General features: G+C 54.5%; 3 protein-coding genes across 10 annotated transcripts; 2 read left to right on the forward strand and 1 right to left on the reverse strand.

Moving 5' to 3' along the window:
* Positions 1-634: 634 nt before the first annotated feature.
* WDR45 (WD repeat domain 45) lies at positions 635-5,901 on the forward strand. Of its 4 annotated transcripts, none has more exons than XM_012106724.4 (11): positions 635-750; positions 2,153-2,224; positions 2,354-2,428; positions 2,518-2,622; positions 3,401-3,581; positions 3,704-3,798; positions 4,267-4,346; positions 4,459-4,667; positions 4,749-4,850; positions 4,936-5,081; positions 5,464-5,901. In XM_012106724.4, the coding sequence occupies exons 2-11, from the start codon at positions 2,170-2,172 to the stop codon at positions 5,571-5,573; spliced, it is 1,158 nt and encodes a 385-aa protein (XP_011962114.1). In that variant the 5' UTR covers positions 635-750; positions 2,153-2,169; the 3' UTR covers positions 5,574-5,901. The 4 variants fall into 4 exon arrangements, with proteins under 4 accessions (XP_011962114.1, XP_011962115.1, XP_042098082.1 ...); XM_012106725.4 differs by having other exon boundaries at positions 3,407-3,581; XM_042242148.2 differs by having other exon boundaries at positions 3,422-3,581.
* A 442-nt stretch (positions 5,902-6,343) lies between these two features.
* PRAF2 (PRA1 domain family member 2) lies at positions 6,344-9,035 on the forward strand. The gene is made up of 3 exons (XM_027963403.2): positions 6,344-6,546; positions 7,569-7,786; positions 8,214-9,035. Exons 1-3 carry the CDS (start codon positions 6,368-6,370, stop codon positions 8,351-8,353), a joined length of 537 nt encoding a protein of 178 aa, XP_027819204.1. The 5' UTR covers positions 6,344-6,367; the 3' UTR covers positions 8,354-9,035.
* Positions 9,036-9,571: 536 nt separating this feature from the next.
* CCDC120 (coiled-coil domain containing 120) lies at positions 9,572-26,021 on the reverse strand. 5 transcript variants are annotated; one of them, XM_042242144.1, is made up of 11 exons: positions 25,719-26,021; positions 20,132-20,299; positions 16,793-16,892; positions 16,538-16,628; positions 16,264-16,397; positions 15,466-15,606; positions 14,569-14,866; positions 14,021-14,083; positions 13,568-13,742; positions 13,333-13,431; positions 9,572-12,147 (listed from the first exon to the last, which is right to left on the reverse strand). In XM_042242144.1, exons 4-11 carry the CDS (start codon positions 16,584-16,586, stop codon positions 11,211-11,213), a joined length of 1,896 nt encoding a protein of 631 aa, XP_042098078.1. In that variant the 5' UTR covers positions 16,587-16,628; positions 16,793-16,892; positions 20,132-20,299; positions 25,719-26,021; the 3' UTR covers positions 9,572-11,210. The 5 variants fall into 5 exon arrangements, with proteins under 5 accessions (XP_042098078.1, XP_042098080.1, XP_042098079.1 ...); XM_042242146.1 differs by having other exon boundaries at positions 16,743-16,892; XM_042242145.2 differs by lacking the exons at positions 20,132-20,299; positions 25,719-26,021 and adding an exon at positions 19,402-19,498.
* Between the last annotated feature and the right edge of the window lie 779 nt (positions 26,022-26,800).

The raw sequence follows: 26,800 nt of genomic DNA on the forward strand, positions 1-26,800 counted from the left end.
TAAGTACATGGGAATTCTCTGTATTATTTCTCAAAACTACACGTGAGTCCACATCTCAAAATTTAAAAGTTGAATAAAAAAATATTTCCACTACGTACATAATTGGAGGTTTCTTCCCCCCCCCCCCCCAGAGAACATTTATCTTGCCATTAAAAAAAAATTTTTTTTTTCACTTTGTGAATAAAACCTAGCGAGGGTGGGATGGGGAATCTCAACCTGGTTTTCCCTGGCTATTGTGATAGACAGCTTTCAAGGTTTCCAGGACCACCCCCGCCTCAAGGGTCCTGGGTCGCCCCTCCCTAGGAGGGAACTACAAATTGCTAACGGGGGCGGCCCCTCTCCACACCTCGGTCCACGTCTTATTAGCCCAGAAGATAACGCCTTTAGCTGTCGGAGCTGGACCGAATTGAAGAATTCTCGCCCTTTTCCGCTCAGCGAGGGAAAGACTCTCGCCCACCCGTCCGCGGTTCCCTCAGACAGTCATGCCTTGGCTGAGCATCCTCTGCTTCCCGCGCCCTCCTGGGAGGACGCCACGCTCTCTCTCATTGCTCCAATGACCCAGAAGCTGAGCTAGCAGGACTGGCCGCGTTTTCTGGGCAGGGTGAATCATTTCCGGTCACAGGCTCCCTCCCCCGGAAGTGAGGCCTGATGTAAACACCGGAGCAGGGCGTCAAGGCCCGGGAGGTCAGAAAGCCGTGCCGCGGGCGGCACCGAGAACTGGAGCTGGGATCGGGGACGCACAGAGGTCAGGTCAGTGCAGAAGCAGGGATCTGGGGCATGGTCCCAAAATTGGTTGCGGTCTAGGGGACAAAGGGGTCTTTGGAGCAGGAGTTTTGGTTGACGGAAGGTATCTAGGACAAGCATCTTAAGTAGGTGCTGGCATTGGGAGGAGTATGAGGGTGGTCTTGGACGTAAGGGGTAGGAGAGCTATGTGTGAGGAATCCCTGGGCAGGGTTCTTGGGTGGGGGAATCTCCAACGAATGGGTCTTTGCGGGGAGGGGAGGTGAAGGCAGTCCAGTGGAGGTGGTGCAGACAGGTGAGGGGGACATTTGAAGGGTGGGAAGAGGGTGTGCCGGGGCAAAGATTTGGGGAAGATGGGTGTTTAAAGGGATTATGAGGACTCTAGGGCAAGACTATTAGGGGAATCTGGGGCAGGCATCTTGCTGGGGGGATTGAGAAGTCCCAGGTAGGAGTTTTGGAATGTCTGTGTCCTGAGCAAGGGTCTTGAGGCAGTAGGGTCCCCTGGGAAAGGGTCTTGGGGAGAGGATAGGGAGTCTGGAGGAGGGATCTTAGGGGGTATGCAATTCCTGAGGGTAGGTCCCAGCCAACCCATGTCAAAGTTAGGGATAGCTGAACACATGCAAGGGTATGTCCCAGGGGTGGGGCATCTGAGTGATAAGGGAATTCTGAAGAAGGGTCTTAAGGGCATACAGGGATCTGGGGGAAGGTCCAGGGTGTCCATGATCAGGCAGAAGTTAGCATGTCATGAGAGGGGTGGTCTGGAGGTAGGAATGGGAGCCTGAAGGTATTTCGGGAAGCCTGTGAGGAGGGAAGGTGTGAGAGCTCAGGAGTGATAGAATAGGTTGGAGTAGAAGGACATGGAAGGGGAGCTCCTCAGAATGGTGAACCGACTATAGCAGTTTCAGGGCCCGGTCGGGGAGGTGCAGAAGGAGCTGGTGGTTGAGCTCCCTTTCCCATTTATTGACAGGCAGACTTAGGTGCTAGGCCCAGGTGTAAGAAGACAAGTGGGTATGGGGTGGTTCCAGGCCATGCTGGGCACTAAGGTCAGGATTGGCTGGGGGTAAAGAGGAGACATCACTGAAATACCTCCTGCCTCATTATTTCCTGAGAAACAGTCAGGGCCAGGGAGTAAGGAGGAGGGGCAGGGGTGGTCGAGGTCAGGGTAGACACACAGAGTTGGGGTCAACCAAGTGTGAGAAGATGGGAACGTTCCTGGCCATGCTTCTTGGGGTCTTGGGAGCTTAGACTGGAGACCCTAGGATTCTCCCCCTGATTTTGTCTTCTCTGCAATACTGCTGGGGTTAGGTAGCAGAGTGGAAGGAGGAGGAAGTAATCAGTTGAGGACAGGAGTTCTAGGACTCAGAGAACAGACCAAAGGACTCTTCCCAACCCTACCCTCATTTGTGTCCAGGGAAGTAATCCTGGACCATGACTCAGCAGCCACTTCGAGGCGTGACCAGTCTGCGTTTCAACCAAGACCAGAGTGAGAGAGGCTTGTGCCTATGCCCTTTTGGGAGCGTGGGGAGGGAGAGAATGGCTACAGGTGGATGTTAAGCCCCTAGCTTCCCACTTGGGCATCCTTTGAGGCAGCCCGGATTCCTCCCATCCCCAGGCTGCTTTTGCTGCGCTATGGAGACAGGTGTGCGCATCTACAACGTGGAGCCATTGATGGAGAAGGGGCATCTGGGTGAGCTGTCGGTGGGGAAGGTGCAATGGGCAGAAGGGATGGGTTGGGCATTGGCACCCACCCCTACTGACACCCTGATCCTTGTCCAGACCATGAGCAGGTGGGCAGCATGGGCCTGGTGGAAATGCTGCACCGCTCCAACCTGCTGGCCCTGGTGGGCGGTGGTAGCAGCCCCAAGTTCTCAGAGATCTCAGGTAAGTGTCCTCATCCCATCCCACCCTTGGCCCAGATTCCCTAGAATCCTGGCCTCCCAGAGGCACGGGCATATGAAGAGTAACTCAGAGTCACACAGTGAGGCTTACAAGTCCTGGATCTCATTGCTTGAGAAGCTTGGTGTTTTGTCTTCATTTAACAAACACATGTTGAATGCCTCCTGTATGACATGTCCTTACCTATAGAGCGCTTGCTGTGATCCTGGTGCTGTCCTAACCACTTTACATGTATTAACTCATTTAATACTCATAATAACTATGTGTGGTAGGAAGTATCATTATTCCCATTTTTACAGATGAAGAAACTGAGGCCCAGAGAGGTTAAGTGATTTATCCAAGGTCACACAATCAATAGGTTTTAAATTCTTGGGGCAGTCTCCCTCATTGCCCTCTTGCTTTGAGTCTCAAGCACCATCTTGTTTTAAGGGTTTTTGTTTATCCCACTGGGGCATGGCAAAAGAAGGCCTAGGATTTCTCACAGAAGTCTTCTGGGGGTGAATGGACTGGGACCCTGGAGGCAGAAATGGTTACCGATGGGAAGTTCCAGGCCTGGATATGAGTCTCTGCTTGGTTGCTGATGGGTTGTGAGGTCCTTGGCCAGATAGCCAACCCCTTTGAGCCTCAGCTTCCTCATCTGTAAATGAGTATAACAGTTCTAGAACCTGTCTCCTGAGGAATCACAAGTAGTCATGCTGTGTGAGGATCACATGGGGTGCTAGCAAAAGGTTAAGCAAGTGGGTTGAGGTCCCATGGGGAGTAGGGGTAGGTCTTGTGTCACCAGGGCTGCCCCTCACCCTACACGTTGGCCCCGACAACACACCCACCTGCCAAGCAGTGCTGATCTGGGACGATGCCCGGGAGGGCAAGGACTCCAAGGACAAGCTGGTGCTGGAGTTCACCTTCACCAAGCCAGTGCTGGCTGTGCGCATGCGCCATGACAAGTGAGCCTGAGGTGGACTGGGGGTGGGGGAGGTAGGAAGTCCCCCCAGCAGGCGAGAGGGTTCATCCTGCATGGGTACCCTGCCCTCTCTCATGACCATCCTGTGTTGTGTGATGCCCACAGAATCGTGATCGTGCTGAAGAACCGCATCTATGTGTACTCCTTCCCTGACAATCCCCGAAAGCTGTTTGAATTTGACACCCGGGACAACCCCAAGGGTGAGAGGACCCTGAGATGCAGATGTAATGGCAGGAGGTAGTGGATGGGGAAGAGGGACATGCAGAAAGGAACTGGGAAAGAGAGGCAGGAAGAAAGTGCATAGAGATGCTCTGATGGGCTGAGACTCCCAGTGTATCCATTTTCCCATCCCTTAGCCAGTTCTCTCTCTCCACTCTTGGCCCTGTCCCACCCCTGGCTATCTGAGATCACAGAGCAAAAAGGCTCAGTAAGGACATTTGCAGGTATGCCAGGGATTCCTGGGCCTCCTGGAACTGCCACAAATGCATTGGGAGGCGGAGAATCTGCTTTGATGGTGGGGAGCACAGCTGAGGACAAGCCCCCTGTGGGTTCTGTGGGTAACATGTATCGTAGAAGGTTGAAGTCCAGCCTTTATCCAGCTCTGTCCATCTGAGACCCTGCCTGGCCCCATCGTCCTCTTGACCAGCCCACCCCCCCTCGCACCTTAGGGCTCTGTGACCTCTGCCCCAGCCTGGAGAAACAGCTGCTAGTGTTCCCAGGACACAAATGCGGGAGCCTACAACTTGTGGTAAGCTGTCCAGTGGGCAGGGATGGGTAGGTGGGCTGGCTGTCCCTGTGGACTCTTCGCCACTGACCTCCTTACTACCTGCTCTAAGCCTGAACTGCTCCTTCTACCATAGGACCTGGCAAGCACAAAGCCTGGCACTTCCTCTGCTCCGTTTACCATCAATGCACATCAGAGCGACGTGGCCTGTGTGTCTCTGAACCAGCCAGGCACGGTAGTGGCCTCGGCCTCTCAGAAGGGCACACTTATTCGCCTTTTTGATACACAGTCCAAGGAGAAACTGGTGGAACTGCGTCGAGGTACCGATCCTGCCACCCTCTACTGGTAAGCACAGGGCATGGGTGGTGGGCTCTTGACCCCATGCCTAGCATGACATGTGGGCATCACTGCTGGTCTGTCTTTCAGCATCAACTTTAGCCATGATTCCTCCTTCCTGTGTGCATCCAGTGATAAGGGCACAGTCCATATCTTTGCTCTCAAGGATACCCGCCTCAACCGCCGTTCTGCGTGAGTACCTCCTGCCCTACCCGCCTTACCCCCATCATCCCCCTGCACATATACCACACCTGAGCTTAGCCAGTATTGCCTACAGGCTGGCTCGCGTGGGCAAGGTGGGGCCTATGATTGGGCAGTATGTGGACTCTCAGTGGAGCCTGGCGAGCTTCACCGTGCCTGCTGAGTCAGCCTGCATCTGTGCTTTTGGTCGAAATACTTCCAAGAACGTCAACTCTGTCATTGGTGAGTAGGAATAGCCCTTGATTGGGGGTACTGCATGGGCTGAAGCCTGCAAATTGGGCCTGAAAGAATTTTAGGTCATGGGAGGCCTGAGGGAGCAAAATGGATGGGTCACTTCCATCATCAGTGAAGTGAAGTGAAGTTGCTCAGTCGTGTCCAACTCTGCGACGCCATGGACTGTAGCCTGCCAGGCTCCTCTGTCCATGGGATTTTCCAGGCAAGAATACTGGAGTGGGTTGCCATTTCCTTCTCCAGGGTATCTTCCCAACCCAGAAGAGATGTGGGCAAAGGCCTGGAGGTAGACCCTAGGATATGGGACACCTGAGAGGATTAGGGTGTGGCTTTGGCAAACTCTAACCTTTTCCAATCCTCCCCTCTCTTCCAGCCATCTGTGTAGATGGGACCTTCCACAAATATGTCTTCACTCCCGATGGAAACTGCAACCGAGAGGCTTTCGATGTGTATCTTGACATCTGTGATGATGATGACTTTTAAGGACCCTGTGGGTTGTGCTAGGGACCTTCAGTGGCAGATTGCAAAGGCTCTGTGGGGGTGGGAGTGCTGTGGAACCCGCCACCCAGGAAGCATTAATGGAGTGAGTGCCCACTTTGCCCCAAGCACTTCCTGATGACTGTGTGGATGTGCCTGCAGGGCCAAGCCAGGGACTCAGGGAGACAGTGGACCCCCTGGAGCTCCCAGCCTGAAGAAAACTGCTAAGGACCCAGAGTGGGTGCCCTAATCCAACCTGTAGGGATTTTTAAAAAACTTCCCAGAAAGAGACTCTGATGTGATGAATATTAATAATAAAAGGCCCTTAATAGTATTTATGACTGGACCTTGGGAGTGGGGCCTAGAGAAGATGAGGCTGAAAAGGCCCTGCAGGAGTTTCCTGGAAGGTGTGACCCTCTTGGACCTTGATGGGAAGGAAGTGGGATCTTGCTCAGGTCCTTCTGACAGTCTCTGCGTGTTCTTTAAGATCTGGCTACTGGGTGCCAGAACAGCCAGCATCTCCCACAACCGGCCCTGTGGCGCCCCCGCGTGGGGGTGGATGGGAATGTCTCGCCCCATGGCGAAGACTTAATTTCCCGGCAGCCCCCGCTACCCTGCGGTTCCGGTTTGTTGCCTGCACTTCCGGTCACGTGCATCGGTGCACATGCGCAGTCACTGGGTCGTCCGGGTAGCGACTGCAGGATCCAGACTTCATTTCCCGGTGTGCCTCGTGTTGGCGCGGGGTAGTACGGGTGTTGTAGTCCGACCGCTTCTCTGGTCCAGCTACATCGACAGGCAGGATGTCGGAGGTGCGGCTGCCACCGCTACGCGCCTTGGACGACTTCGTTTTGGGGTCGGCGCGTCTGGTGGCCCCGGATCCTTGCGACCCACAGCGATGGTGCCACCGCGTCATCAACAACCTCCTCTACTACCAAACCAACTACCTTATCTGCTTCGGCCTTGGTCTCGCTTTGGCCGGGTGAGGGAGGGAGGGAGGCGCCGGTTGGCCGGGGATGCCCACTGGCATGGAGGGTGGGCCCGCTGGATTTTTAGAGGGATGCAAGACCTTGAAGGGCGAATTCAGTAGTATGAGGAACTGAGGGGGAAACTGGGTGACAGAAGCCCTCGAAGAGGGCTGGGCCTTTGCAAAGGTTTAGGGACAGGTTGGGATGGGAGGGTCGGCTGGAATAGGTCCTGCGGGGGTAGGGTTAAGTGTGGATCTGAAGATAAGGAGGGCCTGAAATTGGGACATGACTGCCTGAGGGGTGATGGGACCAGCTTTAGGTGGCCTTGAACAATTTACTGCAGAGACAGGGGCTGGACTTGGTCAAGTTGAAGAGTGGACTTGTGGAGGATCTGGACTTGGAACCTGGCTATAATTGGAATGCTCCAGGAGCAGGTACTAGTTGGGAAACTTGAGTTATGAGGAAGGACCCCAGGATGGAAGGCCTGAGACGAGGGACAGATGGAGAACCAAGAGGAAGGACTTGGTCAGGATTGGAAGTTAACAGTGGTACTGAAAGCCTGGAAGGGGTTCTAGCAATGATGGAGGGAGGAATCTGTAGGAAATGGGAGCCTGGAGGGGGAATTTCAAAGAAAGGAAGTCTGGAAGGGACTCTGGGCTTGGGGAGTGGGAAATGTATGGAAATAGGACTGGAAAGAGTGGGTTTCGGGTCAGGCTTGGATGGGGAGGTGCGGCTGGAGTGGGTTCTGCGGAGGGGGCGGGGGCAGAGTCAGAAGGAAAGAGCAGAGAAAAGCTGCAGGAAGATGGGACTGTAGGATTGATTTAAAAAAAAAAAAAAGATCCACAGGGGAGCCCAGGGCTCCCAGAAGTGGGAATAGGGCTGGCGGGAGTATTTGCTGAGCAGGAGGATCCAGAGCAGGGGTAGAGGTGGGAACAAACCAAAGCTCTTGGGGCCCGTCCAGGCTTTGGTGGACGGTGGTCTGGGAGGCCCTCTCCCCGCCTGCCCAGGGGCTAGCTTAGTTCCATTGTCCCCACAGGTACGTGCGCCCGCTGCACACCCTCCTAAGCGCGCTGGTAGTGGCGGTGGCCCTTGGCATGCTGGTGTGCGCGGCTGAGAATCGAGCCGCCGTGCGCCGCTGCCGTCGCAGCCACCCAGCCGCCTGCCTGGCCGCAGTGCTTGCCGTCGGCTTCCTCGTTCTCTGGGCCGCGGGCGGCGCTGGCACCTTCCTGCTCAGCATCGCCGGGCCAGTGCTTCGTGAGTCTTCACTACCCTGAGATAACCGGAAAGACAGCCAGCGCTCGCGAACGGCGCCAGGCCCGCCTTACCCCGGTTCCTGGGCTGAGAGGGGGCTGGGATACCCGGCGGGCAAGGCCACACCCGTCCCTTACAAAGCGCCTTCCCTGGCTTTGAGCCCCTCTCTGGGAACGCCCCTCTTACTACCCGCCTTTCTGGGCGTCACTTCGGGTATGAAGTGCCTTCCGCCGGCCACGTCCCCATTGCGGTGCACCCTTCTGGCCACGCCCCTGTTGTTACTCCGCCATATTAGCAGGGTTTGAAGGCGACCTGGCTACTGACCATTCCGTTGGTCTGCCAGTGTTCCAGTTCCTTTCTCTGGCCCCCCATTACCTAAAGGCAGATGTCCCATCCCACTGACCCCACTTCCTCTCGGTATTGCCCACAGTGATCCTGGTGCATGCGTCACTGCGCCTGCGCAACCTCAAGAACAAGATTGAGAACAAGATCGAGAGCATTGGTCTCAAGCGGACACCAATGGGGCTGCTACTGGAGGCGCTGGGACAAGAACAGGAGGCTGGATCCTAGGGGCACTAGGATCTGTACCCAAAGGCATGGAGAATGCCATCCCCACCCTGGCCCGAACCCAGAGCCCTTGCCCAACCCTTAAAATAGGAGCCTCCCACCCAGTTCAAAAGACAACTGCAACCCTTTCCCCAGATCCCAAACTGGGATATTCCCTCATACCCACCCCACCCCCCATTTAGGAAACCAGAGTCTTCCCAGCCCTGAACTTGGACCCAGAGACACATCCAGCCCAAAACTGAGAGTTGGAGACCAGAGCATCCATAGCCAACCTCAAACTCTAGGCCCACACCCCCAACCCCAATCTGGGACCCGTCTATCCTCCATGCTCAGTCCCAAAGCTGGGGTCTGGGACCACGGCATTCTCAAATCCTGAACCCTGAACCAAGGCTTTTCCAGACCCCATCCCAGCTTTGAACCCAGGATCCAAGTGTTCTCAGCCCCCATCAGGGTAGAGGATTCAGGTATCCTGACCCCAATGAATCCTTGGTCCCAGGTGACCCCAACACTCACCAGTCCCACTTGCCTCCCTCCAGCTCTGCTTAGGAGTTCTGCCACTTCCCCGAGAAATTCCACAGTGACAAGGACTGTGGGGTGGGGTGGTGTGGGGGTAGCCCTGACCAAGAATAGGGCATATATAGCAGTATTGCTGCAACAATAAAGGCTGTTGCATTGCTCAAGTCAATTTGGGCCTCTTGGGTAGTCTGTGTGTTTCAATGGCCAGAAGTGACCTGCTTTTCAATTCTGCTGGAGACTTTTCTGACTGAGTCTGTCACATATGTGAGCTGAAAAGACTAGCTTTCAGTTCCTTTCTCAAATCTATTATCTCTGGAGTGGTGGTTTTTTTTTTTTTCAGTGCTGAGCAGCTTGTGGGATCTAAATTCCCTGACCAGGGGTTGAACTTGGCCCTCCAACAGTGAAAGTGCAGGGTCCTAACCACTGTTCCACCAGGGAATCCCTAGAGTGGCATTAACACACAGGGAGTTAAGGGCAAGGAGTGTTTGCTGCCATCATTTGTTTCTCTAAGGGCTCTTGCCTAGGAATCTGGGCATGGACAGGCAAAGAAGTTGCCCCACATCACAAAGCAAGTAAAACCAAAGCAGATTACATTATCAAAGGCTGTTTCCACAGTGCTATATATATATTTTTTCTTGTTAAAATGTTATCTTAGGTAAAGATGTGGGCCCCCAAGGCAAGGCAGATAGGGAAGCAATACATGGGTTCAGTTTACACATTTATTATAGAAATCCCCTTCCAATGTGGTAGTGTTTTGGGTCCAGATCCATTGGTACAAAAAGAAAAGTTTTCACACCAGGTAAAGGGGGTAGAGGAACCCCCAGCTTCAGAAAGTCACAGAAAGGTATCATAGAAAACACAGCTTGTGTGGAATTTTTTTTAAAAAGTGGTGGATGGAAGGAAAGCCAAGAAGATGCGATGGAGCCAGTGGCAAGACGTCACTTGAGGATTTCATTGGCATCTACCAGATGCTAGGTTCCACCACCGCAGCATTCCAGGACACAAAACACCCAATGGCTCTGCCCTTTGGTCCTCCTGTGGGGCTTCCTGATTGGGAAGAGGGCAGAGGCTGCCACCAAAGGCTGAGCCATCTGATTCTGTGGGCAGAGACAGCGGGCACAGACAGACAGGGTCTGGGGCACCTTCAGGCACCCCTGGGGAAGGGAAAATGAACCCAAGCCTCCCACCCAGACTTCAGTCCTTCCACATGTGGGCAGAGACTTCATTCCTTCCAAATGTGGGCACCTCTGCCAAGAAAAAATTGTCCCAGTGGATGGATGGCAGGGAGTTCCGTTCACATCAGTCTCCTGACTGCCCTAAATTGGGCCCCAAGACCCTATCTGGTCCATTTTGTGGAGGGGGTTCCTGAATGGAGCAGGCTGGGCACAGGGACAGGAATGAACCCAACCAGGATGAGATCACAGTTTCCCTTTTTATAAAATGTCTAGTGTTGGGGGAGGACAGTGAATACCTAAATCACAACTGTAAACAGAAATGGAGGAAGGGGCTTGGAGTCTCCATTACATCACCTCCTCTCTTTTAAGCTGGCAGAAGGCCCCCAGTCCCCAGCACAGCATGAAAGGAGATGCAGGGTGTCAGACACCTTTATGGGCCCACGGGGAGCCAGGGGCCTTGGATGATCAGGTTGGTGCCCACCACCAGGAGTGACAGCAACCCTATCCCAGGGCTCAGCGAGGTCAGCTGTGCACTCCCCAAACTGGAGTCTTGCCCAGGCCAACAAGGGGCATGTCAGAAGGGGTCAGACCAGTGTTCCCGGGGTCTGGGGGTCAGAACCGGAGGACTGCTCCCCCTCTAGCGTCAGGTCACTTAAACGAGCGCTCAGCTCCGGGGGGTACAGGAAATCCGCGTAGTATCTTTAGAAGGGGTAGCAGGAATCCAGAAGACAGGGTGGGAAGACCGGACAGAGGAAAAGACGGACAAGACACAGAAAGAGGAAAAGAGGCTCGTTAAAGAGGTGGAAACAGGCACAGGAGAGTACCTTTAGGCTCGCAGGTGCGGGGCACGGTGAAAAGAGGAAGAGAAAGGCGAGGGGCACAGGACAGCCCTTCCTCCCAGCACCCTAGTTTCAAGGCTCATTTTTAGCTGACATGCACTGGCTGTTCAACTATTACAACTCTTGAATAGTTCGGTGAAGAACTGCTGCTACCGGGGCCCAAGATACCCCTCTGCCGAGGCCCCACGAATTAATGCGGGTCAGGCAGAGCCCAGGGACCACAGGCCAAGGCTGCAGCTACTTCTTTCGTGGTCCCTGTCATTAGCTACCATGACTAGCTGCTCCTTGGCCTGGACACCTTTGCCATCTGCCTCAAGAGACCCCTACCCATCAGTAAAAACACCCCCCATACCTGCCGGAGACAGGGGGCGCCGTGAAACTCCTCGAGTGTGGGAGCGGCGCCTGGCTGGGGGCCCCGTACAGTGCCTGGCCCACCTCATAGCAGCGGGCATGAAGGAAGGGCGGGTGCTGCGGGCCCATGTGAGGGAGCCCAGGCCGGCGCTGGGGCCCCGAGGCCAGTCCCGAGTTCCGGATGTACCAGTCCCGCAGCCCCTCCAGGGCAAGGTTCTTGTGGCCGCTGCGCTCACCGGCCGAGGGGATACGGGCGGGTGGGGGCATCCACAGTAGAGGGTTGGGATGCGCCTCCAGGCCCTCAGCGGCCTCCAGGGGCAGACCACAGGGCTTGGTGCGGGGGGCACGGCTATGGGGGTCCTTGCTGCGGAGGAGGGGGCTGCTGCCATCAGCTGCATACACAGGCGGTGGGCCTGGGAGCATGGCGACGAGCCCATCGCGGCGGGAGAGGGGTCCTGGAACCTCAGCTGCCGGCAACAGCTCCCCCCAGCCTGTCCCGCTGCCCCCACGGGGCAGGCCCCGGTCCAGGGAATAGTCCAAGAGGAAGTCCCCACACACGGGTGGGAGCCGGGGGGGCCCGCGGGAGGCCGGCGCGGCTGAGCTGGGCCGGGCAGCCCGGGGAGGGTCTGGGAGGCCAGCCGTGCGGGAGGAAAAGGCAGGGGTTGGCTGGGGGCGCTCATATAGCACCTCACTGCTCTTGCAGACTGGGGGACCGGTGGCAGGGGGAACCAGAGGTGCGGGCGGGGACCCAGCTCCCCCACCCGCTGCCCGGTCCACCAACAGGGCCTCGGAGCTATTGCTGCGGCGGGTGCGAGCTGCGAAGAGGGAGGTGCGGTCGGAGACAGGGTCCACCCGCGGGAAGCCCATCTGGGAGTCCTGGCTGCTGGACCACTGGCGAGAATGGAGGCCTTCGGGTCTAGGGGCACAGAGGTGGGGGTGATGGGAGAAGGGTCAGAAATATCAGGCAGATGGGATAAGCTCGCTCCGCAACCCCTCCCCCAACACACGCCTCTCTCTGGGCCTTCATTTTCACACTCCAAAATGGGCCCCGGACTAGAAATGGGGTGTAAAGGCGTTAGGGAGTGGCACATTAAGAGCAGCAGAGGCCCTAGCCAGGACTGGGGAGCAGAGGGGTTGAAAATGTATGGGGTGCCTGGGGCTGTTAAGCTCCGAGGGAGATGGAAGCAAGGGACTCCAGAGGAAATGCTAGCAGGGGAGGTCACTATTCATAGAATGCAAGCGTCACAAGGATGGGGACTTTTGTTCACAGCCTGGAAAAAGTAGGCACTTGGTAAGTACGTATTTGTTTAAGGACTAGGAGACTACCATGGTTAAAAGCATGGACTCTTGAGTCAAATTTGTCTGGGTTCAAATACCAGGTCTTTGGTTTACCAACAAGTTAGTTAACCTGTGTCTCGGGTTTCTTATCTCTAAAATGAGAATAACGGCATCTACCTCATAGGGATGTTGTGATAACTAAATGAGTTTGATACCAAGTACTGATTCCTAGCAGATGGTAGGTATGCAGCACATGTTAACCAGAACTCATTTATGCCTACAGCCTCTTCCAGAGACAGATATTGATATGCCTGTTTTACAAATGAGGAGACCAAGATTCAGAGAAGGGAAATGACTTGCCCAAAATGCACAGAAAAGCCCATACTCAAACTTCAATGCTTCTGCCCCAAATCCCCACCCTCTTTCTCCAAGGCGGGGGTTGGCTGGGGGTGCTCATATAGCACCAAGACAACTCCTATTCAACTTTCAAGGCTCAGCCTTTCTTTTCTTTTTTTGGTCAATTAAAAAATTTATTTATAATGTGATATTACACATACATTATGTATGGCATATTTCAAAATATATTTTACCTATATTTCTTTATCATGTAATAGGATGCATTATGAACAAAAGTTCTAAAGCATAAATAAAATTCTTGCTTCTTCATACAACTTACACAGAAAATCAGAATAAAACTGATGGATTCAAAGCTCAGTCTTTCATGTCCTACACTCTTGGAATCCAAATACTCTCCCCAGTACCCCCTGTTAGAACTACCAGTTCCCTCCTCTGGTCCTCAAACTCACCCTTAGAGTCCACTTACTTGCAGAGCTGGGGGCCAGCGCCCCGGGTGAGGACGGGAGTAGCAGGCACACTTCGCCCCTCAAAACTGGAGGCACTCCTGGGCAGTGAGCGTGTAGGGCTAGACAGAGACATGCGGGCCCAGGGTGGGGGCGGGGGCCAGGTTAGAGACCGTACCTCCCAGCAGGTCCTCCTGCCCACCCAGGCTCAGCCCCCACTCCTGGCTGTGCGGAAGGAGTGGAGGGGCTCACCCTCACCTGGTGGGGCTGGCCACAGAGTTTCGCCGGCCCTTCAGATCCCCATAAAGATCTGATGGGGGTGGTTTCCATGGGGTTCGCCGCTCAGGGCTGCCCCCAGAGACTGCCCGCAGCTGGTCCCAGGCCTTGGGCGGTGAGGGGCGCTCAGCCAGAGGGAAGCAGCCACGGGGCTCCTCTGAGCAGAAGGGAGAAAATGGTGAAGGGGGGATTCAATGGGAGGGTTGTGGACAAAGCCAAGGGCAGGGGCTAGGGAGGTGCAGAGGGCTAAGCAGGGTAGGACAGGTAGAGGAGGAACCAAGGGAGGCAGGCAGGAACTGGGGCTGATGGGAGAGACAGGGGAGAGGGTGGTGAAGTGAAGAAGGTGGGAGCTCCACCAGAGGATGGGGTGTGGCTGAAGAGGGAGGGCAGGGGCGATGCAGAGCACGGGAGAATTTAGGGGACAAGGGTTCTCACCATTATCGTGGCTGGCCCCAGACTCTGAGAGGGAGCTGCTCTCTGAGTGCAGAACCACATCCTCTACAGGTGAAAAGCAGAGACCCACGCTTATCAATGCAAGGCCTGGGTGCCACCCCCTTACACCACTGGACCGTCTCCTCCCCACCTGGCACACTTCCCAAGAATCCACCTTTACCTAAATCCAAGACCATCAGGGGCTGAGTCCCTCACTTTTTTTGTTGTTGTTGTTGGGCTGCACTGAGTGGCATGAGGGATCTTAGTTTTTATGTCAGAGATCAAACCTGTGCCCCCTGCAGTGGAAGTGCAGAGCCTTGACCACTGGACCGCCAGGGAAGGCCCTGTCCCTCACTTGCCTGAGGCCTATTCCCAATGTCCCCACCCTTTCCTGGGAGCAGCCTACAATTCCTCTCACAGCTAGGGTCCCCTAAGTCCTGCCTACCTCCCCCAATCTTCACTGGCTGCTCATCAGCTCCACCCCTGCCAGGCCCCTTAGCCAGTGCCCACCTTCCCGCTCTCGTCGGTGGGATAACAGGGCCTGAGCTCACCATGGCTGAGCTGAGCGAGGCGCGTGCCCAGGCAGACTCCCTGGGCGGTGATAACGGCTCCTCCGGTGGACAGGGGCAGGGGCTGGGATGGCGGGACCCCCGAGAGGCCAAGGCGGGCCCGGACCTCCCCAAGCTGCTCCTCCAGCTCGTGCAACCTCCGAAGGGCATCTGCCTGGACTTGGCGCCGGCGCCGGCGCTGCTCAGCACTGAGCTCGGGGGCCAAGGCCAGGCGGCGGGCAGCTGCGGCGATCTGCTGTTGCACAGACACCTCTCGCTCCAGGGCCTCAAGCGCCAGCTCCTGCGGGGCCCACCCGAGAGGGTGCGACGGGACCAGATGTTGGAAATGGAAATGCCAGGCACCAGGACCAGGCGGTGTCAGAGTCTGGATAGGCTGGGGGCGGGGCCTGCCCCTCCTGGGGGCACCTACTGTTCCTCTGGGGGCACCTACTGTTCCTCTGGGGGCAGGGTTTGTGTGCATTAGAGCTGCACCTGCTCATCTTCCTGGGGCAGGGGGAAAGGCTTATCCTGACAGTTAGGGACCAGTATCTTCTCTCAGACCTGGAAGCCACCTCCCTTAGGCTCCTTCCCTCCCCACCTTGAGAGTGAAAGTGAAAGGTGCTCAGTTGTGTCCCACTCTTTGTGACCCTATGGACTATAGCCCAGCAGGCTCCTCTGTCCATGAGATTCTCCAGGCAAGAATACTGGAGTGGGTAGCTGTTCCCTTCTCCAGGGGATCTTCCCCACCCAGGGATGGAAACCAGGTCTCCCATATTGCAGGTGGATTCTGAGCCACCAGGGAAGCCTTAGTCTCTCCTTATGCCCTGGCCATAAGACCCTCTCAGCTTCCTCTGGGATCCTGTCCCACCCCTGCCTTGCTCGGCGTGCCCATTAGCTCACCTCGGTGGGGCACATGGAGTGGTGTGCTGGGTTGGGGTGCGGTGGAGGGTAGGCGCGGGCTGCAGGGGGACGCCGGCGGACCAACTGGGGTCGTTCACCAGGCTCCAGTGGGCACTCGGGAGGCAACTGGCCAGTCAGCTCCTGGGTGGGGTCAGGGATTGAAGACTACCAAGGGTTAGTTGGGGGGATGGGGCAAAGCAGTCATGACACGAAGGTACAGAAGTCCCACTAGCAGCCCAGCCCTGCTCAGCGCCCACACCTGTTATTTCTCTTCCTCTTCCTAATTCTCCACCAGGTGGGTGTGTGGCACACTCTCAGCCCCTCCGTGGCCCAAAGCCCAGGGCCGGTGGGCATGGGAGGCAGGGAAGCCTGCTTTGGAATCCAGAATCTCACAGTTTTTATAAAGGTGACACCGTCTGTATACTACATATTATATGACACTCCCTTCAGGGCCTGGGCTGCATGCTCTGAACCGCATTACCGTTTCGGGCAAACTGTGTGGACATTTGCAGCGAGAGAGGTGAATCGAAACTATAAATCAGCCCATGTCACTTCTGGTCAGGTTTTACTGCCACGTTTGGGAAATAACTTCTTTTGTCTTTGAGGCTTTTCTTCTTCTTCTTTTTTGGATTTCAAATTGTTGATAAGGGATTGTGGTAAAATATTACCATATTCGAAGACATCCAAGCTGAGCTTTGGGGAATCTCCAGCTCAGACAAGTGCCTCAGTCTGCCTACCTCGTCCCTGCTCCTCGCCTCCCTTCTCCCACCACAGACGCCCTTAGGTTCAGGCCCTCACCGCCTCCTGGAGACACACTTTCCTCAGCTCCTGAAGTTTCAGGCTCAGGGCCTCCTGCAGGGCCCGCTGCCGGTCGAGTAGACTCCGTAGACGTTCTGACTTCATCTGGGGGGCAGCCTCTCCAAACAGGGCAGCTGGACACAGAAGGAGTGAAGATCAGGGGGTGGGGTGCATCTTGGAGCAGCTGTGGGGCCAGGGCCCACTCCTTCCCACACAGGCGAGTGGTAACTCAGAGCAGGGGAGGAGGCAGCAAGAGGGGGAACCAGACACCGACCTGAGGCGTTGAAGGTGGGAGAGCTGATCAGCTGACCTTTGACTTCCATCCTGAAGCTGTCAGGATGCCGTGACTGATGGCTGGACAAGGCCTAGCAGTGATGCAGGGGAGCCACTGGGGATCATCCAGCATGCGCCCCCACCCTCCACCCCTACCCAGGTGCCCGTGCCCCAGCTGGAATAAGGAGGACCCTGACCCCACCCACCTGCTTGGCCTGCCCTCTCAGAATCTGTGCCAATGTCAAGGCCCGGGTACCTTGGTTCCCTTCCCATTGAGTGGGAGCACAGCAAGTGGGGAGCTGGGCGGACTTACAACACCTCCTCAGAGGCCCATGGGCCACCGTCAGGAGTCTTGCCTGGGAAAGGAGAATTAACAGTACAGATGCAACCAACTAGAACAACAGTGGGGCTTTATTAACCATCTGGGTGCCTGGAACAGTTACCTTATATGTCACATTTAATCCTCACAACCACCCTGCGATGGCAGTTTCCGTGACCATTATTACCTCCGTTTTAGACATACGAGTAAGACACAAAGAGATTAAATAATCTGCCTACAGCTAAGGATGTAGCCAGGCCCACCCTCTGGTCCAACACTCTCCCTCCCCAGAGGTGCTGAACCTCACGAATCCCTCATAACCTCTCAGCCCATCAGGGTTCCAGGCCTTTGCGCAGGCTGCGGCTGCTGTCTGGAGTGCACTTCCCCCTCCGGCCACTCCAGCCCCTGGTTCTCTCTTATATTCTGGGGCTTCAGTGTGATTTCCAGAGGTGGGCCCCACACTATGTCAAGACTATGCCTCCCTTGTACCTTTATGAGAACAGAAAATGTTATCAGTAACTCTGGCATTCAGAATACTTCCGGGCACACAGCAAGTGCTCAAGGGAGTGTCTGCTGGGTGAATAAAAGAATGACTGCAAACTCCTTGTCCCAACTCCGTCCTGTGGCCCTGGTGCAGCAGCAAAAGCGTTCACTTGGCCTCAGGACCCATCCAGCCCCACCCAGCATGCCAGCCTGTCCCACAGAGGCATAGGGAAGTCACCCTGCCAGGACTGGGAGTGGCAAAGTCCACAGCTGCAGATAACAAGCGACTGCCTCCTTCTCGGCCCCAGACATCCTGGTTGACCATGGAGCTGGCCTTGGCTGGTTGCCAGCCCTGTCCTCATCCCTTCCTTTGGAGTTTGCTCCCTCCCTCCCACAGCCTGCTCAGTCCCCAGCTGGGTAGCTAGGTGACATCACCTCCCACCACCTGGTCTGACCTCGGCAGCAGGCGACTGGGGGGACCTCCTGAGGCTATAGAGGTTCCATCTCTACCTGCCTCCGCAATCCCCAGCTTGTTGTTACGTGGTGGCCAGGTGTGGAGAAGACCCAGGCACCCTTGGTGGGGTGGGTTCAAGCCCCTTCTGTATGTGTATCTTGGAGTACATGGCCAAGCTGCTAATAGGGTGCCAGCAGTTTCTCAGCAGGCCTCTCACCCACCTCTTGGGGTCTATGCCCCTTCAACAAAGCAGGGGTTCCTAATCCTCAAAATCAGGGGCGGGGTCAGTCCCTAAAGCTATTTTGCACCCCCAGGCAGCAGTCAGCTTCCAAGGGCTGACACTGCCTGGCATGGCAGGCTTTCCTTGAGGTCCCAGCTTAGATTCCTCTGCTCCTTGGCTCCAGGGGTTCCTTCTTCCTCAGCTCCCATTTGGGTTTGAGGAAGGCTCCCCTAAACCTTCCTTAACCCCAACAGGAGCCTCAACTCCTCCCCAATGGGCCCATTCACCAGGATCACTCCTCCATCCCACACTGGGCTGCTTCATCTTCCTTCCATCTCCCTCAGCCTTCTTTCCCTGGGAGCTTATAGAGCTTGTGGCATCCTGGAAGTCCACACGGGGTCCAGACAGGAACCCCGACTCCACACCCTGTCAGCCTGACCTCAGGGACATAGCTAGGGCCTGAGTCATGGGGTCATCAGGCAGGTTAGACACAGGTCAACGCCCCACACCCCCACACTCTCACACCCGCTCCCAAGCCTCTGCCTCCACTCGCCTACCCTCTCCACACTGGCCTGGGGGCCTGGGGCAGCCTGGTTCCCACCCAAGGATGGTGAGAAAGAGGGGATCCCAGCAGCTCCCTCCCCGACACACTCCCAACCAGCCCCTGGGTCTCCCCACTGGTGACCCTTTGTCCCTGTCCTATCTGAGGATGGGCTGCAGTGAGAGCTGCAAAGGGCCCCCACACACACCCAGAGGCGGCGGGCCCAGCAGGTTTTTCAGGTCTGCCCTTCTGACACCACAGCCGAGAAAGAAATTCCTGGCTGTAATGACTGTTTACAACCAAGACACCTCACCTGGGTGGCACCCCAACACCTCAGTGGGACCCCCATTTCTACATCCTGCAATCTCTGGAGCAAATAACAACTCCTGATGTATTGCACCGTTCCCCACACTGCCCGAGAGGTTCCCCCGGGGCCCCCTCTAGGGGCACAGATAGGGGTGGTGAGCAGACAGGTGTGGGAGGCAGTTCTCAATACCCCAGTCTACGCTTTCCTAGGGGGCTGAGCCCTGGGTTAAAGGAGGGCAGGGGCTACCCCGGCAGTGGAGGAAAGGAGACAGGAAGTAGGAGGCAGTGGAGAAGGGGTGCTCTTCTGCTAATAGGGTGCCAGCTTCTCTTCTCCCTCATTCCTTCCCCTCATCTACTTCCAGCAAGGAACTGGCTTCATGCCAGGAAAGGAAATTGGACATTTTAGGCTTTGCCCCTTTAGCCAGGCCCTCCTTCCTGGTTGTGCCTCTCACACAAACCTCACTCTGGTAGGGAACTTCAGCATACCCATGCCCTTCTCCCCTCACCCCTCGCCCCTGGCCCCACTGCTCCCGGGTGCTCACCCATCAGAGAGGTGCTGTGGGGTGGCCTCAGGTACCTCAAAAAAAAAAAGGTTGCTTCGACAAGGCCCTGCTCCCGCTGGTAGTGGCAATAAGTGGTGAGCCCAGTGGCGGATGCCTAGGCCACCTCCCACTAGGTAATGGCCCAGCCTACCTGGCCAGGGACTGGGCCAGCCCATACCTTTTAACCCTTGCCTGCCTGACACCAGGGCTTGGGTCACCCTTAAGAGCTGTCTTGGAGTCATGTCTCCCCTGGGAGTCCAGCATGGCCAAGAAGAGAGCCTGGACCTCCCCCTTTACCCCATATACCTAGTAGAGGACCGAGGAGGAAGGGCTAATGGTTGTGGGAGTGGTAGCTGCCTCTGGTGCTGCCCAAGGGCCCAGATTCAATCCTGCCCACCCTAGGAGCCGAAGGCTGGAGGTCTGGGGAGAGGCTAAGCACACAGAAGGATTTGGGTGCGCAATGGGTGTGTGCCTCTTGTGGCAGCACCCATCACTTTTTGGATATCCTTTACCCTTTCCTCCCAAGGCGAGGCAGGTGTGGGAAAAGGTCAGAAGGCAATTCCCACCCTCATTGAGGTAACAGTTTCCCAAAGTGGGACAAACGAGGTCCACTTTTCTAAGAGAGACCATGTCTCAGGACCCTACAACCTTCTGCAGCGCCACAAGAAATCATCCCAGCAAAGGGCAGAAACACACCTGTGGTTTAACCACCCCCCCAACCCCTACACACCTGAGAGGATGGCACAGACCCAGCTCCACAGAGCCAGCTTGGAGAGATGAAGCGGGGGGCCTCCCCGCACAGGTGAAGAGGCCCAACTCTGATCACAGAGGCGTGAGAGCAGCTACAATCAGAACTGCAGGGGCGGGGTGCTGGATTGCAGGTTGACAGAGGCAACTCCTGCAGGGGAGGAGGAGTAGGGGCGGTTCACACTTCATATCCAGGCTGGGTCTCCCCCACCCCCTGGGGCATTTCTGGCCAGGAGTCAAGGAAATGGGAGGCTATCAGTCTCTGCGATGGATCAGACTGATGGACCGACTGTTTCCCCTGCACCACCACCTGGGCTTTGGGCCTGCCCTGGCACACCCCACACACATCCTGAGTTCCATTAGGGACCATCTGCTCTGTGCCCTCAGGGCCCAAGCCCAGCCCAGGCCCCGACAGCAGCCCATGCCATGATGTGAAAGAGCAGAGTGAGGAAAGCTCCCTCCCCACTTGACAGGTGGGGGCCAAGGCTGGAAAGGAACTTGCTCTGTATCAGCAACGCCCCATGTGCACGCTACAGGCCTCCTGCTACCCTGCCCACCTTTCTTCCTGGCTGTGAGATTTCCGGCATGGGACACAAAGGCCACTTTCATCACCCCCCTTCTCCCTCCCTTTACTGCCTGGGGCTGATGGAGGCAGAAGCCACAAGCTGGGCAGCTGAGTGTTGGTGGGGAGTGTCCTCTCAGCCATGGCCCCCAACCCGCTGTGTTGTGGGACACCAAGGATGCTCAGAAGGGGGATATTTATAAATTCAGGGCTGAGAGGGACAGGGTATCTGGCCAGCGATGCAGACTGAGTCTCAAGGCTTAGGTTTCCGCATCTGGAAAACGGGTAAATGGCGCAAACACAGCCAACCAACGGAGGCCAAAGTAACTTTGGAAGACATTTCAAAATGCAAGGAAACTCACACCATGTCATTCACAATTGCTAATAACTACATAATAAACTCAGGCAGAGGTGGGTTGGGACGAGGGTAAGAAGGGAAGAGCAGGTAACTGGGGCTCTTGGGCGAGGCAGGGCGGAGTCACCCACACACATCATTGGCCTTGTCCATGACTTTTAACAGCCCCCACAAGACAAAGATGGGCACAGTAAAGGACAGAAATGGTATGAACCGAACAGAAGCAGAAGATATTAAGAAAAGGGGGCAAGAATACACCGAAGAACTATACAAAAAAGATCCTCATGACCCAGATAACCACGATGGTGTGATCACTCACCTAGAGCCAGACATCCTGGAATGGGAAGTCAAGTGGGCCTTAGAAGCAACACTACGAAAAAAGCTAGTGGAGGTGATGGAATTCCAGTTGAGCTATTTCAAATCCTGAAGGATGATGCTGTGAAAAGTGCTGCACTCAACATGTCAGCAAATTTGGAAAACTCAGCAGTGGCCACAGGACTGGAAAAGGTCGGTTTTCATTCCAATCCCAAAGAAAGGCAATGCCAAAGAATGCTCAAACTACCACACAAACTACCACACACTACCTCATCTCACATGCTAGCAAAGTAATGCTCAAAATTCTCCAAGCTGGGCTTCAACAGTACATGAACCGTGAACTTCCAGGTGTTCAAGCTGGATTTAGAAAAGGCAGAGGAACCAGAGATCAAATTGCCACATCCGTTGGATCAAAAAAAGCAAGAGAGTTCCAGAAAAACATCTACTTCTGCTTTATTGACTACGCCAAAGCCTTTGACTATGTGGATCACAACAAACTGTGGAACATTCTGAAAGAGATGGGAATACCAGACCACCTGACCTGCCTCCTGAGAAATCTGTATGCAGGTCAAGAAGCAACAGTTAGAACTGGACATGGAACAACAGACTGGTTCCAAATCAGGAAAGGAATCTGTCAAGGCTGTATATTGTCACCCTGCTTATTTAACTTATATGCAGAGTACATCATGAGAAATGCTGGACTGGATGAAGTACAAGCTGGAATCAAGATTGCCAGGAGAAATATCAATAACATCAGATATGCAGATGACACCACAATTATGGCAAAAGTGAGGAAGAACTAAAGAGCCTCTTGATGAAAGTGAAAGAGGAGAGTGAAAAAGTTGGCTTAAACCTCAACATTCAGAAAACTAAGATCATGGCATCTGGTCCCATCACTTCATGGCAAATAGACGGGGAAACAATAGAAACAATGACAGACTTTATTTTTTGGGGCTCCAAAATCACTGCATATGGTGACTGCAGACATGAAATTAAAAGATGCTTGCTTCTTGGAAGAAAAGTTATGACCAACCTAGACAACATATTAAAAAGCAGAGACCTCACTTTGCCAACAAAGGTCCATCTAGTCAAAGGTTTGGTTTGTCCAGTAGTAATGTATGGATGTGAGAGTTGGACTATAAAGAAAGGTGAGCACCAAAAAGTTGATGCTTTTGAACCATGGGGTTGCAGAAGACTCTTGAGAGTCCCCTGGACTGCAAGGAGATCCAACCAATCAATCCTAAAGGAAATCAGTCCTAAATATTCATTGGAAGGACTGATACTGAAGCTGACACTCCAATCCTTTGGCCACCTCATGCGAAGAGCTGACTCACTGGAAAAGACCCTGATGCTGGGAAAGAATGGAGGTGGGAGGAGAAGGGGACGACAGAGGATGAGATGGTTGGATGGTATCACTGACTCAGTGGACATGAGTTTGAGTAAGTTCTGGGAGTTGGTGATGGACAGGGAAGCCTGGCGTGCTGTAGTCCATGGGGTTGCAAAGAGTCAGACACGACTGAGCAACTGAACTGAACTGAGAAGACAACCACCTCTAGGCCACACCCCAGTGGGGACCTGAGTCTCCTGGGGCCTCTTCCTGTAGGGCTAGCAAGTGGTGGGTCTTGGATTCAAAAGTGTGACTGCTTGGGCAAGTCACTCAACTTCTCTGTAACTCAACGTCTTCATCTGTAAAATGGGGGTGATGACAGCAGTATATAACTCACAGGGTGATTGTGAGCATGACATGAGCTAAGAGATCCAAAGCTTGCTTGGGACAGTTTAGGACAGGTTGGCCCATGGTAAGTGGTCAATATGCATATGTACTATGTTATACATAATTGTTTCTTCCCAGTCCAAACTCAGGAATCAAACACACGCACACACACACGCACACACACATATTTCAGCCTCAAAACCCTCCCTACTTGCCACCCAGATATAGAACCCTCTCTACTTGCCAAACAAGACATATTTGAAACAGAGCTGTTTTTCCTCATTATCCAGCCTCTCCCTACTCAACATCAAAAATGCAGGAACCAAATATATTCAGAAAAATTGTCTGAACTCTCACTATCCAAATACAGGAAGTGAATGGGCTTTGATACATTTCTGAGATAGGATTCAATCTCTGAGCTGTCCTTTTCCTTTTTCACTTTCCCTTTTCCTTTTCCTCACTCTCTGAGCTTTCCTTACTCACCAGGCAAAATAACAGGAACCAAATATATTTCTATAACGAGATGCCCTTACTATCCCAATCCTTGCCACTGGAGCACAGGAAAATTAGTAGATCTGAACACATTTCTGAGTTAAAGCCATTATCCTTCACTACCTGAACTCTCCCTACTCACTCTGTAAAATGCTAAAACAAAATACCTTCAGATAACTTAGTATCTTTCACTGTGTGAACTATTCAAACTCTCCTCTCAGAACTTGGGTACCAAATACACTAGAATAGTGAGAGATGTTTGTGTTGTCATTAACAGGTTTGGATAAATGAAACAGGTCCTTTATTTCATTATTCAAACTCTCACTATTCTCTATGAGAAATACAAGAATAAAACAGAATTGAATGACATGTTACCTCCTCAGTACTCAAATTCTCCTTGTCTGTCTTCAAAATCAAGGAGATTCAGACAGTGAGAGAACTTCATATTTTTTCTTGATATTACTGTCACTACTGGATGGGCCTGATTCTAACAGACCCCCACCACACACCCAATACACACAGACCTGCCCGCAGAGGTAGGATCGACTTAGCATCAAGATTTGTATTGCTTCCTGCTGAGAGGAAAAGGATAAACTCCTGCCTGCATCCTACCTCTACCAAGCCCTGAAGCCTCTGGCCTAGAATGGACTTTTTTCAGGCCAGGAAAGCAGGGATCATTGCACCCAAGATCAAGACCAGGAGATGGGGATAACACGACCTAGAGGACTCACATCAGCCCCCAATGTAGCAAGGCTGGAAACATGACCCAGACTTCACAGACTTCGAGAGAGTCACTGAATAATTTAGGGTGCTCCTTCACACTTGGGGAGTGGCGGGGGGCGGGGGAAGGCAGGAACAGTTCCACGCCCTCCTGGGGCAGGGAGAGAAATGCGATTTCTGTGTGAGATCACTGGGTAGGGGATGAGAGAAATCACATGTGAAAACTCCCTCAGTCACAGGGGGCCCACAAGGTTGTTTGCTATTTATTTGCTCATGCTAAGAAAAGCTTCTGGGATGAATTTCAGAGATAATGGGTACAGTGGAACCTCCAAGTTCAAGGGGAAGGTATAATGGGACCCCTGTCCTTCTGGGCTCAGAGGAGATGGAAAGTGGATGTTACGAAGAGAGATCTGAATGGCATGGAAGGTCATGGTAAGGGGCAGAAAAGGGGCCTCGGGTTGGGACAGGATGAAGGGACAGAACAGGAAGGAGTATAGGGAACAAAACAAAATCAGAATCATTGTAGGATGGAGGTCAAAAGACGGAGAAGGAGCCAGGGCACTGGCCAGAGAATGGGATAGAGTGAGGTTCAGGACAAAGGCCAGAGAAAAAGTAGGGGACAAAAGAGCAGGCAGGGATCAGGGTCAGTATAAAAGGGTAGTCAGAAGGCATGATGGAGAACAGGCCAAGACAGCAGTCAAGGAAGAGGGTAGGGAAAAGAGCAGGTTCAGGATGGAGGTAAGGAACAGGAAAAGATTTGGACAGAATGTAGATAGGAATGAGGACAGTGGTGGGCCTAGGGAAGACAACGGGGAAACAGCATAGACCTGGGGGCAGGGGCATGGCAGGAGGCAAGAGGGAGAGTCTAAAGGTGATGGGCCAGGATGGAGTTCAGGAGTCAGGAGGGGGACCTGGGGAAGAAAGTACAGAAATCAGAGGTTGGGGATCAGGACAGACCTAGATCAGACTGGAGTTTAGCAGACAGGACATGACTGGTAGGGGTCCAGTGACTAGACTAGAGTTTAGGCAACAGGCACGTGAAGCATCAGGACAAAAACTGGGGTGATCAAGACAAGGCGAGATGAGCTTCAGAGACGGAACGGGTCAGGCAAGGATCTGGGGTCAGGTCAAGGATGCTTTGGGGTCAGGACTGGGTTTAGGGGGGCAAAACAAAGGTTGAGGATCACACCAGGCCAGAATATGGTTAGTCAGGGGTCAGTCCAGAGGTCCTTGGGCCAAAACTGGCAGGGGTTCCAGATTTAAAAAGATGTAGCCAGGTAAGTCAAGGGTCGAGAGGGAGACCACGGAGTCAGAGGTCGGGGGTGCCAGCGCAGGTACATCGCTGGTCGGCGTTTCTGGGCCTTCACCCCACCCTGTCTCCTCTTTTACAACCCCAAGCCGGCTCTACTCACCTAGTGTCCGCGCCCGCGGCGTAGGCGGTGTCCGTGCAGGCAATGGCGTGGGGAGGGGGGCGCGGCGCCCCTCCCTCGCTACCCCCAGCTCGTCCCCGGGCTCCTGCCTACTCCCTTTCCGCGCCCTGCCCGCGGGCCGCGTTCGGCCGCGCGACTGTGAGCCGTGGGGGCCAGACTGGGGACGCAGGGAGGGTAGGAGAGGAGCACCCGCTCCGCCGCGGGCGGTGGACCCCGGCCCCCCACCTTCAACTCGGATCTGTCGGCTCCCGACTGCACCTCCACCTCCGCCGCTGAGCGCGAGCTGGGAGGGGCGGGGTCGGGGGGGGCAGACGGGGGGCGGGGCGCGAGACCACAGCAGCGGCGGAGTCCGAGTGCGCAGGCGCTAGTTTGGGTCTTCGATTTTCCTGCCCTGGGAGCTCCAGGAGCGAACCAGCTCGGAGCGCGTGCGCACTCGCTTTCTCGAGGCCGTGGCTCTTTCTCATACTGAAGCCACGCCCCCTCAGTGATCAGACTAGTGTCCTCTCACCCCAAGTCACCCCGTGACGAACACCCCAAACTTCCTTCTGTCAGCCACCAGCACACCTCTGAATTCCCCCAACTGCCCTCCATGCCCCCAATGCACTCCAAACCACATTTCACATCTCCCAAATTGTATCCCCAAACTACTGTCCATTGATCCCAAAGCAGTACCCACAATCTACCTGCGTTGAACACCTAAGCTGTACGAATAAGCTACCCTCCAATACCTCAAATTGTTCCCCCAACCATCTACAATCAGCCCTGAAACCTTGAGTGTCCAAAGAGCACTTCCAAATCACACTCATCTCCCCCTAGTATGCACCCAAAACATCCTGCATGGACCCTAAACCACTCTCCATGTACCCTTCTAACCATACTCTTTTGACCCCCAGATGGCACTCAAGCCACTCCAAATATTCTCAACTACCTTTGGATGTGACCTTTACCTGCACCCCAAATCAATTCCAACAGTCACCAGATCTAACTCTAAACCCCCTACCACCACCAAACATTTCACTGACCAACCCCACTCCCAGCAAAACTAACTTCCAAAGCCCCTATCA

Source organism: Ovis aries, chromosome X (assembly GCF_016772045.2).
Source record: "Ovis aries strain OAR_USU_Benz2616 breed Rambouillet chromosome X, ARS-UI_Ramb_v3.0, whole genome shotgun sequence".
NCBI lineage: Eukaryota > Metazoa > Chordata > Mammalia > Artiodactyla > Bovidae > Ovis > Ovis aries.

Bases quoted from the DNA above. Each gene is read 5' to 3' on its own strand.
- WDR45 (XM_012106724.4), top strand. From the start codon at position 2,170: ATGACTCAGCAGCCACTTCGAGGCGTGACCAGTCTGCGTTTCAACCAA. The intron at 2,225-2,353 runs GTGAGAGAGGCT...TCCCATCCCCAG, and splicing joins GCGTTTCAACCAAGACCAGA to GCTGCTTTTGCTGCGCTATG. The intron at 4,668-4,748 runs GTAAGCACAGGG...TCTGTCTTTCAG, and splicing joins GATCCTGCCACCCTCTACTG to CATCAACTTTAGCCATGATT.
- PRAF2 (XM_027963403.2), top strand. From the start codon at position 6,368: ATGTCGGAGGTGCGGCTGCCACCGCTACGCGCCTTGGACGACTTCGTT. The intron at 6,547-7,568 runs GTGAGGGAGGGA...TTGTCCCCACAG, and splicing joins CTTGGTCTCGCTTTGGCCGG to GTACGTGCGCCCGCTGCACA. The intron at 7,787-8,213 runs GTGAGTCTTCAC...TATTGCCCACAG, and splicing joins CATCGCCGGGCCAGTGCTTC to TGATCCTGGTGCATGCGTCA.
- CCDC120 (XM_027963402.3), bottom strand. From the start codon at position 16,809: ATGGGAAGGGAACCAAGGTACCCGGGCCTTGACATTGGCACAGATTCT. The intron at 14,084-14,568 runs GTGAGCTCAGGC...TTTCACCTGTAG, and splicing joins CCTCGCTCAGCTCAGCCATG to AGGATGTGGTTCTGCACTCA. The intron at 13,743-14,020 runs GTGAGAACCCTT...CCTTCTGCTCAG, and splicing joins TGGGGCCAGCCACGATAATG to AGGAGCCCCGTGGCTGCTTC.